General features: G+C 34.0%; 2 protein-coding genes across 13 annotated transcripts in view; both read left to right on the plus strand.

Moving 5' to 3' along the window:
- Positions 1-95, plus strand: part of LOC125613379 (kinectin-like) — a 50148-nt gene extending 50053 nt beyond the window's left edge. The window contains exon 8 of the mRNA XM_048793623.1: positions 72-95. Coding sequence (XP_048649580.1) covers positions 72-95 — 24 coding nt within the window. The remainder of the gene's footprint in view (positions 1-71) is intronic.
- A 47-nt stretch (positions 96-142) lies between these two features.
- Ktn1 (kinectin 1) overlaps positions 143-12681 on the plus strand; it is a 59123-nt gene continuing 46584 nt past the window's right edge. For all 12 annotated transcript variants that reach the window (XM_015480195.2, XM_048793189.1, XM_048793194.1 and 9 more), the window contains exons 1-7: positions 143-317; positions 3599-3705; positions 4775-4907; positions 6332-6419; positions 9887-10053; positions 10425-10493; positions 11969-12006. In XM_015480195.2, the coding sequence (XP_015335681.2) occupies positions 180-317; positions 3599-3705; positions 4775-4907; positions 6332-6419; positions 9887-10053; positions 10425-10493; positions 11969-12006 (740 nt within the window). In that variant the 5' untranslated portion in view covers positions 143-179. The remainder of the gene's footprint in view (positions 318-3598; positions 3706-4774; positions 4908-6331; positions 6420-9886; positions 10054-10424; positions 10494-11968; positions 12007-12681) is intronic.

The raw sequence follows: 12681 nt of genomic DNA on the forward strand, positions 1-12681 counted from the left end.
CCAACTTGGCCTTTTCCTGTATCCTAAAAGAGAACTGGTACTTGCAAATAACTGTTTTTCCTTATAATCAGATTAGAGTGCAGGAATTATTTTAGATTCATGGTCTTTAAACTTGTTTTCTTTTTGTTATAGTCTTATAATTCCTTTTTAACAATTTCTTTTTTGATTTATTCTAGGAAATGATGACAGAGAAAGAAAGAAGCAGCGTAGTTATAGCAAGGATGAAAGATCGGATTGGAACATTAGAAAAGGAACATAATGTATTTCAGAACAAAATGCATGTCAGTTATCAAGAGACTCAACAGATGCAGATGAAGGTATAGTTTCATTCTTTGAAAATAAGATGAGGGGCTGGAGTTGTGACTCAGTAATAGAGCACTTGCCTGGCTTATGTGAGGCCCTGGATTTGATCCTCAGCACTGCATATAAATAAGTAAATGAAAAGATCCATTTATAACAACAACAACAAAAGTCTTAAAAAAAAAGAATGAGATGAATTGTATGCATTCATTTATTTAGCAAGTTTTTAAGTACTTTCTATATAAATATGTTGGGCCATCTACGTACAGTGGTTAAACCCACTCCTTGTCCTTAATTTTCTGAGTGGGAATGAGGAAGGGAGGCTGGAATTCAAAAGAGAGCTTTATTTACCTGGCCAAGGACTGTCACCCACCCATAGGAGACTGAAGCTTTGTGGGAGAACAGCAATTTCCTGGCCTGTGTCATGGCAATTTAAAGACAAAAACCACAGCTTAGGGGCTTTTCTCAGTGTCATGCAAGTAAGCCAATCACAGAAACTAAAAAAAGCAGTTAGCTTAACTGCATCTCAGGACCTAACAAGTGTTAGACAACCATATTGTGAGTTTCAGCTGGTGGGGTGAGTTGGATAACCTATTTCAAAGTCATGTAGACCCATAAATGTACTCAAACCCAGGATGTAGCCCACCACGACCACCACCATATCCTGAGTTGGGTACATTCTGTGGGGTACAAAGTACAGAAAAAACAATTTTTTTTTTAAAAAAAGAAAGCTTTTGTTTTTGTTTCAGAAATGGGTCATGCAACAGTTTATTTTATTTTATTTTATTTTTTTTTTATAGAAGGCAGCAAAATGGAGTCTTAGGCCTGTCACAGATCTTGCTTTATAATTGTCTTATGTCACTTAACAAAATCTTATATCTATAATTTATATTTTTTACTAATCTATAATCTATAACTTACACTCTTACTGATTTTATTGATTAGTTTACACCACAACATATTCATCCCAGATTTAATATATTTCTGAAGTCAAATTCTTGTCTATCGTCTTGTCTATCGATCAGGTTGGTTTTGTTTTCCAGTTTAAAGCATTATTTTCTTTATGTTTGAATCCTTTGGCTTCTTTTTCCAGTCTACAAAATTGTCTGAATCTTTTTTTTTTTAATATTTATTTTTTAGTTGTAGTTGGACACAATACCTTTATTTTACTTATTTATTTTTATGTGGTGCTGAGGACCGAACCCAGGGCCTCACACATGCTAGGCGAGCGCTCTACCGCTGAGCCAGAACCCCAGCCCAATTGTCTGAATCTTAAAGAGACTTTATTTGTGGTACTCTTTGTTTTACTCTGAGAAATCTCAGTTTATTTCATACCAGGATAATTATAGCCCCTTGTTAATAGGTTTCTCTTTTCCATTCTAATCTGTAACTTCTACGAGATTATTTTTTTGTAAAATGTTGCTATGATCATATTATTAGTCTGTTAACATATTTTAAAATTTATTTAAAAGAACTATTTTAGTTCTATTGTGATGTAGATGTATTGGTGTTTATAGCTGTGCAACTCAAAATAGCAAAGTTATGGAACCAGCCCAGGTGCCGGTAAACAGATGAATGGATGAAGAGAATGTGGTGTATATACATAATGGAGTTTTAATCAAGCATAAAGAAGAATGACATAATGGCATTTGCTGGTAAATGGATAGAAGTGGAGAACATCACACTATGTGAAATAAGCCAGACTCACTATGTCAAGGGCCAAATATTCTCTCTCATTTGTGGAAGCTAGAACAAAATAAGGAGAGGAGGGGGAAAAAAAAAAGAGGGTCGGGTGAGGGAATCAAATGTGAAAGCAATTGAGGGGGAGGATGGAGGGATGGGAAAAGTGAGGAATGGTGGAATGAAATTGACGAAACTCTGCTGCTTACATATATGAATAAATCACAGTGAATTTTGCTTATACATATATCTATAAAGCACTAATATAAAAAAAATAAATAAATAGAAGGACGACCAGTAGAGCAAGACAATGGAGGAGGGAAGGGAAAGGGGAAGTACTGCGGACTGAAGTGGAACAAATTATATTCAGTGCTTGTATGATTATGTCAGAATGAACTCCAGTAATATGTATAACTGTAATAGGCTAATTAAAAAATATTCTTCACTGCTGTCAAAGTTAAAACTGTTTCCCACCAAAATGTCACTGAAAACAAAAATGAGTGAGACTATTGTGAGATTGTTATTATCTACTGTGTCTAGCTTTTATTTGGTCCACTCTTTTAACTTCCTGTTTCCCATCAGTGAGGTTATCAAAGAACTAATTTTCCTAACCTTAGTTGATCTTTTCTTAATTCCTATTTACTATTTGTTTGAAAGTTAACCAGATATTTGAAGCAGTGTCTTTTATTGAAGGTGGAAGATGTGTAAGCGGTTCATCATTTTTTACTTAATTACTTCTAGAGGTCAGGATATAGATTCCATATAGGTTCTGAAATATATAAATACATACATTAGTTTCTTTTAACCAAATTACTAATAAAATTATCAGCAGCTATTTTTATTAAAGAATATTTTCACACTAAATTAAGACATTCTTATGTGAATATTTGAGTCAATGTTCTTTATCTCCTTACTCTAAAATTTTGAAATTGAAAAATTAGATACCAGAAAAAAGGTACAGTAATGGTTGCCATGGATAAGGATTAATGAGGAGTTATTGGTTAATGGGCATAGAGCTTTGTTTTAAAAGAGTTACAAAGATGAATGGTAGTGATGGTTGCCTGATAGAATGGATATATTTAATACCATTGAACTTTGCATTTGAAATGGTTAAGATATAGTACATTTTATATTTACCACAATAAAAATAAGTAGGGATCAGAATATTTTAGCAAGTAGATTTTTGTGTTATCTATTCAATTATGGCTCAGTTTGTAACAATATTTTTGAATATTCCAGTTTTAAACTTTAGGTTATTAAATACTTAAAAAATATAGCTAATGTAAAATTGACATATTCTAAGAGAGGGCAGGCTTATTTCTATATGAATCCATAGGGTAGGAAAGAATTTTTAAGTCAGTTATTAGTTTTGAACTATGTTTTATTTTGTATTTCAAATATATTAACTAACATCTGCTTGTATTCATTACTATAGCAGCTTCTGCTTTGCATATATTAGTAAGAAATAACAGTTTTTCTTTTAAATATGTTCATTTGAAAAGAATGATTTCGATTTCATTATTAATACATTTTATATTATCATCACAATACAATATCTTTAAAAAAGGAAGCTCTTTTGATGTTTTTAAAAAAATCTTAATATGTTTAAAATAATTAGTTTCAGCAAGTTCGTGAGCAGATGGAAGCAGAGATAGCACACTTGAAGCAGGAAAATGGTATACTGAGAGATGCTGTCAGCAACACTACAAACCAACTAGAAAGCAAGTATGTTTCCAAAGGTTTATTTTTAATTAAGTGGTGGAGTGTTTTCTTGGATTGTCAGAAATGTGTGTTTGATAGTAATCAGTTAGACTTTTGTTTTTCACATTTGCTTCTAAAACTGTGTTACTTTTTAAAAAACAATAATTCTGCTGTTTGAAAGAACTTCAGCTATGTATAAACTTTATGTATTAGATAATAGCATAATATGCATTTATGTATATCATGTAAATATATTAATTAAAGTTGTATGTATGATAATTACTACTATCATCAGTGGAATAGCTTACAAATTTATGAGACTGAATTTGTTTTAAATTATCTATTCCATAATATAGTAGTTCTTAAATTTTATTATTCTGAATAGCACCTGGCATGCTAATGAAAAAAAGCATATTCTTGAGTTCTACCTCCAAAAGATTTTGATCCAGTGACCCTAAGGTGGAGCTAAAGAATGTGTATGTGAAGGCATATTCTTTTTGATAGGATATAGTGGGTTCCAGAGCCATTCTAGCACAACTAGTAGTATGTTTGCACAGATAAGTACTCTGATTGGTTGATTTTTTTTTTTTTTTTGGTACCGGGGATTGAACTCAGGGGCACTCAACCACTGAGCCACACCCCCAGACCTATTTTGTATTGTATTTAGAGACAGGGTTTCACTGAGTTGCTAAGTGCCTCACCATTGCTGAGGCTGGCTTTGAACTTGCAATCCTCCTATCTCAGCCTCCTGAGCCTCTGGGATTACAGGTGTGTGCCACCATGCCTGGCCAACTGGTTGGTTTTAATAGATTTTCAGAAGACCAGTTTGAGGTGACATTGTCTACTCATGCTCATGAGTTTGTGATTATCCATTTCTCATGATACTTTATAGTGATTTTAGAGTTTGTGTAATTGTTGTTAGAAATATTTAGCTATTCTAGTCAACCAAACTTCATTGTAAGTAGTTACTTGTGTTCCTTATCATTTGTTTACAAGTAGACTTACTAGTTCAGTAAAACTAATGTAAAATATGTTGTATATTCTTCATGAGTTTATAATAATGGAAGATTCCTAATCCAGTTACTGTTTTCAGGCAGTCTGCAGAACTCAATAAACTGCGCCAGGATTATGCTAGGTTGGTGAATGAGCTGGCTGAGAAGACAGGAAAGCTACAGCAAGAGGAAGTCCAAAAAAAGAATGCAGAGCAAGCAGTTACTCAGTTGAAGGTGATTGATTACTGATTTTATTTATCATTTCATGAATAGTGTGGGTATGTGTTGACCTAAATATGTATATAGGTTTGAAAAATATAGTTTGAGCCTTTATGGGACACATTGTCTAAGTGTTCTGCCTGTGCAGAAGCATGTGCCTTCATGAAAGAATTGAATATAGGCTTGAATTTGAAACTAAAGACTGAAGATATAAAAAAGGAAATGAGCTAATTCAGAGGTATTAAAAAGTAAAAATTTATTTTATATATGGAGTTTAGGGTCTAGATGTGTAAGGAAAAATCAAGTAGTTAAAATTATCTCTAACAGTACTTTTATTATCTGTTACTTGAATTTTATCAGTAAGTCCAATAAAACCTCTTTTTCTTCCAGCATTGGAATAGATGGTGTTTTTTTTTTTTTTGAGCAGAAGATGAAATACTGCTCCAGTGGCTTATACCTGAGCTTTCATGTACAGAAATTATGTACTGTGTCTTCAGACATCAGAATGACACTTGGTATCGTGAGGTGCTTTTACTGTGAAGAGATGGCTGGGGTATCTCAGGTTGACTGAGGAAGTGGCAGATTCATTTCTCATTTGCACTCCAGAGCCTATACCCATTGAGTGGAAAGATGAGACTTGTCTATTCCTCCTCTTATTGAGAGAATGGATTTGTTGAAAGTATAGTTCAGTTTGTGTATGTTCAGTGTAATCTACTCTATTAGACAGATTCTCACCTAGATCAGTGACACAATCATACCTTGAGATCATTTCCAGAGTAGTAGGGGTTTCACAGATTTTGAGAATAGTAATTGAGCGTAGAAAATAGTGTAACTTATTTTTCTTGAAATTTTCTTGGAACTTGCATGAGGTGGTTATAAATGTCTTTTTATTTAAGACTGGTTTTGCTGGGAGATTTGCTTCAGGCATTTATAGATATGGAAATCTGTTCTCTACAGTTATGGATAAATAGATAAATGACATTAGTGATTATTGTCATAATTGGAGTTTTGTACAATAAATATCATATCTCAAAATATGAATTTTAGGGTTTCACTGAAATTTAACAATAAATATACCATCTTGTCTTTTGGAAAGCTTATCAGCTGAAGAAAGATTAATGGAAAGTAGGTCATAGCTAAGTGGATCAGATATGTTCATAGTAGTAGTTATCTTGATCCAACAGTACAAATATTGGGTTTCTGAAATAACCTTCACTCTTAATCCTCTGTATTGGAGGATAGGATGTCTGTGGCTGATAAGTAAACGGCTGTCATACTGTACTTATCTGCCTACTTTGTTCAAATGTTGTTAAAATGTAGTAAACAGTTTTGAGATACAACACTAAAGGTAGAAGATGCTTTTTTTTTTGTTGTATTTTTAAAGTTGAAATCTTTTGTCGACGGTGATTTTTTTCCTTTGTCTATTCTGAAATATCAAGGTTCAACTACAAGAAGCTGAGAGAAGGTGGGAAGAAGTTCAAAGCTACATCAGGAAGAGAACAGCAGAACATGAGGCAGCCCAGCAAGGTAAGGGGAAGGAACGAGGCATACATGTGAACTGAGTGTATAATTTTGGGTAAATTTCCTTTGTTCTCCATCTGTGAAGAAAGTATAATTTGGCATTTTGGTTATGGCTCAAAAAGTAGTGTTTGCCCTTTCAGATTGTCTTTATTTCTTTGACATTTGTTAGGGTTTTTAAAAATAAGCACCTTCCTAGCTTTGCCTAAAACATTAAATTGTAGGCAAAATTATTGAACATAATAGGGTAATGGGAGCATAGCTGCTGGGTTGTTTTCTGAAGTTCCCATTGATTAACTCTTCATTTTATTTTCATTTCTAAGAAAAGGCTTATTTCCTATGTTGTGAAGAGAAAAACAGCAAGAGTGCTACTGTTGCAGTTAGTGCTGTCTACTTAGTAAAGGCTTTTACTATTTCTTTATTCATAATTTGATGGATCCATCTGGGAGATAGTAGAACTTATACTATGTGTGTTATTTGTCTCCATTACTCCTTTCTCCCATGGAGGAGGGAGCTAGCTAGAATATAAGTTCCAAACAATAGTATAGATAGAATGTTATGTCATAAGACCTTTGTGTGATACTCCATATTTCTAAACAAACATAATATTGATGCTCATTCCTCCCATTTATCTCTCATTGTCTTGATGTGGTTATCTAGACTTTTTGATGAAAGCAATATTCATTGTTTATATCATTATCATTGTATCACGAAATGTTAAGCCAAGATGCATGTTAAAATGTGATTCTTGAGCTAGGTGCAGTGGTGCATACCTATCATCCTAGTGACTTTGGAGGTTGAGGCTAAAGGTTTGCAAGTTTGGGGCCAGCCTCAGCTACTTAGGGAGGCCTCACTAAGGTCTCTTAGTTGAGACCCTGTCTCAAAATAAAAAAGACTGGGGATTCAGCTGAGTGGTAAAGCACTGTTGGGTTCAGTTCCCAGTACCAAAACAATCAAACCTGTGCTTGTTTTCTTGAACATTTGTTTATTTCCTGGAGCTAATTATTGCTTTGTTTTCACCTGCTTAATCTTTTCATTGTTTAAAAATTTACCTTCATTTATAGTTAAGTTTTCTGTAACCCTGCTTGCTGTCTGCTGCCTTTCAATAGGATTTGATAGTAAACAGAGAGTCTTACCAGTTTTTCCTGGTGACATTCCTCCTGGAGTCTTCAATTTTCTATTCTAGTACTTGTTATTTCTTGGTTGCCTCCACAGATGTCTTCCTGAGACTTGGTTTTGTCTTTCTACCCTTCTTTCTGGATCCTATGTCATTGACATCTTTCTTGCTGTTCTTTAGTAAATCTTTGAAAGCTCTGTGAGAATCCCTTGAATTGTGGAGGTCCTGTGTATCTGAAAATGTCTTTATTATCTACCTTCATACTTGATTGATGGTTTGACTGGTTATCAAGTTTTAGGTTGATAAATATTGCCTCCACAGAATTTTGAAGGCATTAATTCAATGATTTAACTTTTGTTGTTGATATGAAGAAATATGCTCTCTTGAGGTCTAATCCTAAAAGTGACTATTACACATTTAATATCCATGAGTTCTCTTTTGAGTTGTATTGTTCTCTTTATAGAAGTGGCATCTTGCCTTTCTTAAAACAGTTGCGCGCACATGCACACACACAAACACGCACACACACACACAAACCACACAAACTCATATGTGCATTTTCCTTTCCTTGTATTATCTTTATTTATTTATTTATTTTATAATTTTTATTGTTGGTTGTTCAAAACATTACATAGTTCTTGATATATCATATTTCACACTTTGATTCAAGTGGGTTATGAACTCCCATTTTTACCCCGTATACAGATTGCAGAATCACATCGGTTACACATCCACTGATTTACATATTGCCATACTAGTGTCTGTTGTGTTCTGCTGCCTTTCCTATCCTCTACTATCCCCCCTCCCCTCCCCTCCCCTCCCCTCTTCTCTCTCTGCCCCCTCTACTGACATTCATTTGTCCCCCTTGTATTATTTTTCCCTTTCCCCTCACTTCCTCTTGTATGTACTTTTGTATAACTCTGAGGGTCTCCTTCCATTTCCATGCAATTTCCCTTCTCTCTCCCTTTCCCTCCCACCTCTCATCCCTGTTTAATGTTAATCTTCTTCTCATGCTCTTCGTCCCTACTCTGTTCTTAGTTACTCTCCTTATATCAAAGAAGACATTTGGCATTTGTTTTTTAGGGATTGGCTAGCTTCACTTAGCATAATCTGCTCTAATGCCATCCATTTCCCTGCAAATTCTATGATTTTGTCATTTTTTAATGCAGAGTAATACTCCATTGTGTATAAATGCCACATTTTTTTTATCCATTCGTCTATTGAAGGGCATCTAGGTTGGTTCCACAGTCTTGCTATTGTGAATTGTGCTGCTATGAACATCGATGTAGCAGTGTCCCTGTAGCATGCTCTTTTTAGGTCTTTAGGGAATAGACCGAGAAGGGGAATAGCTGGGTCAAATGGTGGCTCCATTCCCAGCTTTCCAAGAAATCTCCATACTGCTTTCCAAATTGGCTGCACCAATTTGCAGTCCCACCAGCAATGTACAAGTGTACCCTTTTTCTCAGCAAAAGAAACAATAAGAGACGTAAATAGAGAGCCTACATCCTGGGAACAAATCTTTACTCCTCACACTTCAGATAGAGCCCTAATATCCAGAGTATACAAAGAACTCAAAAAATTAGACAATAAGAGAACAAACAACCCAATCGTCAGAGAAATGCAAATCAAAACCACCCTAAGATACCATCTCACTCCAGTTAGATTGGCAGCCATTATGAAGTCAAACAACAACAAGTGCTGGCGAGGATGTGGGGAAAAGAGTACACTTGTATTATCTTTATATATATAATGGTTTCCCCTCTCCCCATTTTGGACTCATTTTATAGTATAGGGCAGGGAGGCAGCTCTCAGGATACTTGGCATCTCCTGTCATTATCCTCTCTTGGTTCTGGAGCACTTGCCCTTCTGCCAAGTTATGATCATATTTTGCCTTCACTTTGTTTAAAGAGAAGCAGAGGACTTATAAATCAGGGCATTTATTAGCCCTCAGATGATAAATTTCTTCAGCATTTTTGTGTGTAGCAGAGTATAGAGTATTTTCAGATATCAGACTTCATTGAATTTATGAGAAATTCACTAAAATAACTTTATTAAAGTAACTTTGGGGAAATAAGGAATGCTTTCAAGAAATGAATAAAAATTTAAAAAAATCTACTGTTTACTTAGTATATTTATTGAGTATTTTACTGTGTGCCAAACCTTGGGTACACCTATGGGAGTAGAGAAAAGACAATCTTTGATTTTCAGCAAGTTCACCCTAAGCAGTGTGTCACCTGCAGGAGTATTATGAGGGGAAATGGGAGGGATTTGAGAAAGTTTTTTAGGGGAAATAATGCCTATACTAAACATGAACTAGGCAAAGGAAGAGACCTTCATGAGATGTAATGTTTTATTACAGATTTACAGAGTAAATTTGTGGCCAAAGAAAATGAAGTACAGAGTCTGCATAGTAAGCTTACAGATACGTTGGTATCAAAACAACAGTTGGAGCAAAGACTAATGCAGTTAATGGAATCAGAACAAAAAAGGGTAAACAAAGAAGAGTCTCTACAAATGCAAGTTCAGGTATCTGTTTTTACTTTAAAAAAAATAAAGGATATGTGTGTTTAGACAAGAGATCAAGGAAGATAATACATCGATATAATTCTGAAGGGGTGGTGGATATAACTTAATCTTTGAGTGCATATGTTGTGTCAAAGATTTGCTCATCCTATAAGTCTTAGGTTTCTTGTAGTAGATAAGAAATAGAAAACATCCTTAAACTCTATCTTATAAATTAACTCAGGATAGTATGTCTAATCCTTGTTTTAAATATGAAGAATCTAAGAATGCCTTTTTAAAGATGAACAGAGAACCTGTAAAAATCATTGTATTCATTTATGTTGGGATATTTATTAATAGCACACTTTTTCCTTTCTGTTTGCTATTTATGAAAGGATATTTTGGAGCAGAATGAGGCTTTGAAAGCTCAAATTCAACAGTTCCATTCCCAGATGGCAGCCCAGGTAATGATGTATTATTTTTGCTTATGGCTTTCTTGTGGCTTCCTACCCATTTTAGCAACCATCTGAGCATGTATTGAGGGCTGAGCACTGGATTAATAGTTGGGAGACTCTTCAGTGAGTCAACAAATGGTGATACTGAGTGCCAAACACTGATGATTACATACATTAAGAAGTCCAAATTCAAATCGGAAAGAAGAGGGTTAAAGAGCTCTTACCATATGGGGAAAATATGCCCTCAGTTCAATCACAAAATAGGAAGAATTGGCTAAATGGTTTTTAGTAGAGTTGCTTATGTGTAAAAGGTCTTCACAAAATACTAATCATGAAAAACCTTGTATTCCCATTGGAAGTGTCAGTGTGTTAACCATAACTCTGAGATTATATTTCAAAAGAATCAGTTTAAGGGCTGTAGCTAAGCTCAGTGACTTAGCACTTGCCTGGCATGTGTGAGGCACTGGATTTGATCCATAGCACTATGTAAAAATAAATAATAAAGTAAAGGCATTCTGTCCATCTTACAAGAACCTCCCCCCCCAAAAAAAAAGTTTAAAATTGATATTTCAGTTTAGTGATAAACTTATTAAACTTTTAAGAAATGATATTGTTGAGACCTGTTTTTCTTTGGTAATGTTGTTTTATGACATAACTGATTGGTAGGTAAACTTCATAGTATATATGATATGACAGAAAAAAAAGTGAAAATTCCTAAGTGCTTATTTCTGTAATATACACACTGGTAATTACAATTTCAGTTGAACTTTAAAAGTATTAGGATTTTATAGCCATAAGTACTAGCTTTTAAATCTTATCTTTTTCTATTTAAAAAAAATGTTTTTTTATATTAAAAACTTGTTTTTAGGGTATAGGCAAGTTCAAACTCCCAAAACTTGGAGCAAATAAACATTTTTTCCCCCTGAATTCTTTATTGGTAGAAATCATAAAGTATAATTAATTGGGCAAGAGATATTTAATATAGGAAAGAGAGTGTGGTTATGTATGTATGTGACTTATCAAACTCAAATTGAATTGAGATCTTTATCAGCTGAGAGGTAGATATAGAAAATTTATCAGGGATTAAATATAGAAAGCTATAGAGCAGAGACAATCAATCTGCTCAATTATCATGATCATGAAGTGGCTCATTAAAAGTTAATGCTAAGAAAAGAAGCACAGGATAAAAAATGGCCTCTGTGGCAGTTTTTCTTATGTATTTGTTGTTTGTCAATTATGTAGTTCCAGGCCTGCCAGTTTGCTTTATTCTAAATGTCTTATGTAAGTCCCTAATATTGGCTGATCAAACTTGCTTTCAGAATGATAGCTACTCTTTATTGAATACTTAATGTGGTCCAGATACTTCTTTAACAACTTTGTATACATTAATTTCCCACAGTTTTTTAAACTGTGTTGTGATTATTTTACAGCTTTTAAACTTTCTCTTAAGTGCTTTTATGTTGACGATGTTTTTTCTTTCTTAGACCTCCGCTTCAGTTCTAGCAGAAGAATTACATAAAGTGTAAGCCTGCCTTTCTGCATTTCTCTTATAATTGTATATTTATCACTAACCGTTACTTGTTAGATATGGCACTTATGATTAACATTACACTTTGACCTGTTTGGAAAATACTCTGAATGGGATTTAGAGCAACTTTTGCTCTTATTTTCTTTTCCCAACTTAAGTTTGTGTTGGGTGGCTAAACATTGTACTGATTTTATAGGTTCATCATTAAAAGAGTTGGGGAAACTTTCCTTCATTTGGTATGTGTTGGAAATTATGTGGAAGAAGTAATTGTGTTGAGAGAGTGGTGGAAGAAAACTAGGAAGTAATTGTAGCTACTCTGGGTGTACCTATTGGTAGAATACACAAAACAAAGTTCTGTATTATTTTGTTCTGTATAATTTTACATAGACATGGATCAGTTGGTTTCAGTAGACCTAAAATCTGGTTTGACATAGCTAGACTTATGTGCTTAAACTACTTAATTTTTTGACCTTTAATTTTAAAATAGGGGTATGTATTTTAAGGAGTTACAGTAATACATGAGTCAGTTATTAGTAAACTGAAAAGGAATTATAGAAATAGAAGGTATAATTATATGGGAAAATAAGGATGACCCTTTTTAAAAAGCTTTTCATCCTTTGATTTGTGATGTGACTTCTAAATATTTATTGAAATGTACAAATGTGTTTT

Source organism: Marmota marmota, unplaced genomic scaffold (assembly GCF_001458135.2).
Source record: "Marmota marmota marmota unplaced genomic scaffold, marMar, whole genome shotgun sequence".
NCBI classification, from domain to species: domain Eukaryota; kingdom Metazoa; phylum Chordata; class Mammalia; order Rodentia; family Sciuridae; genus Marmota; species Marmota marmota.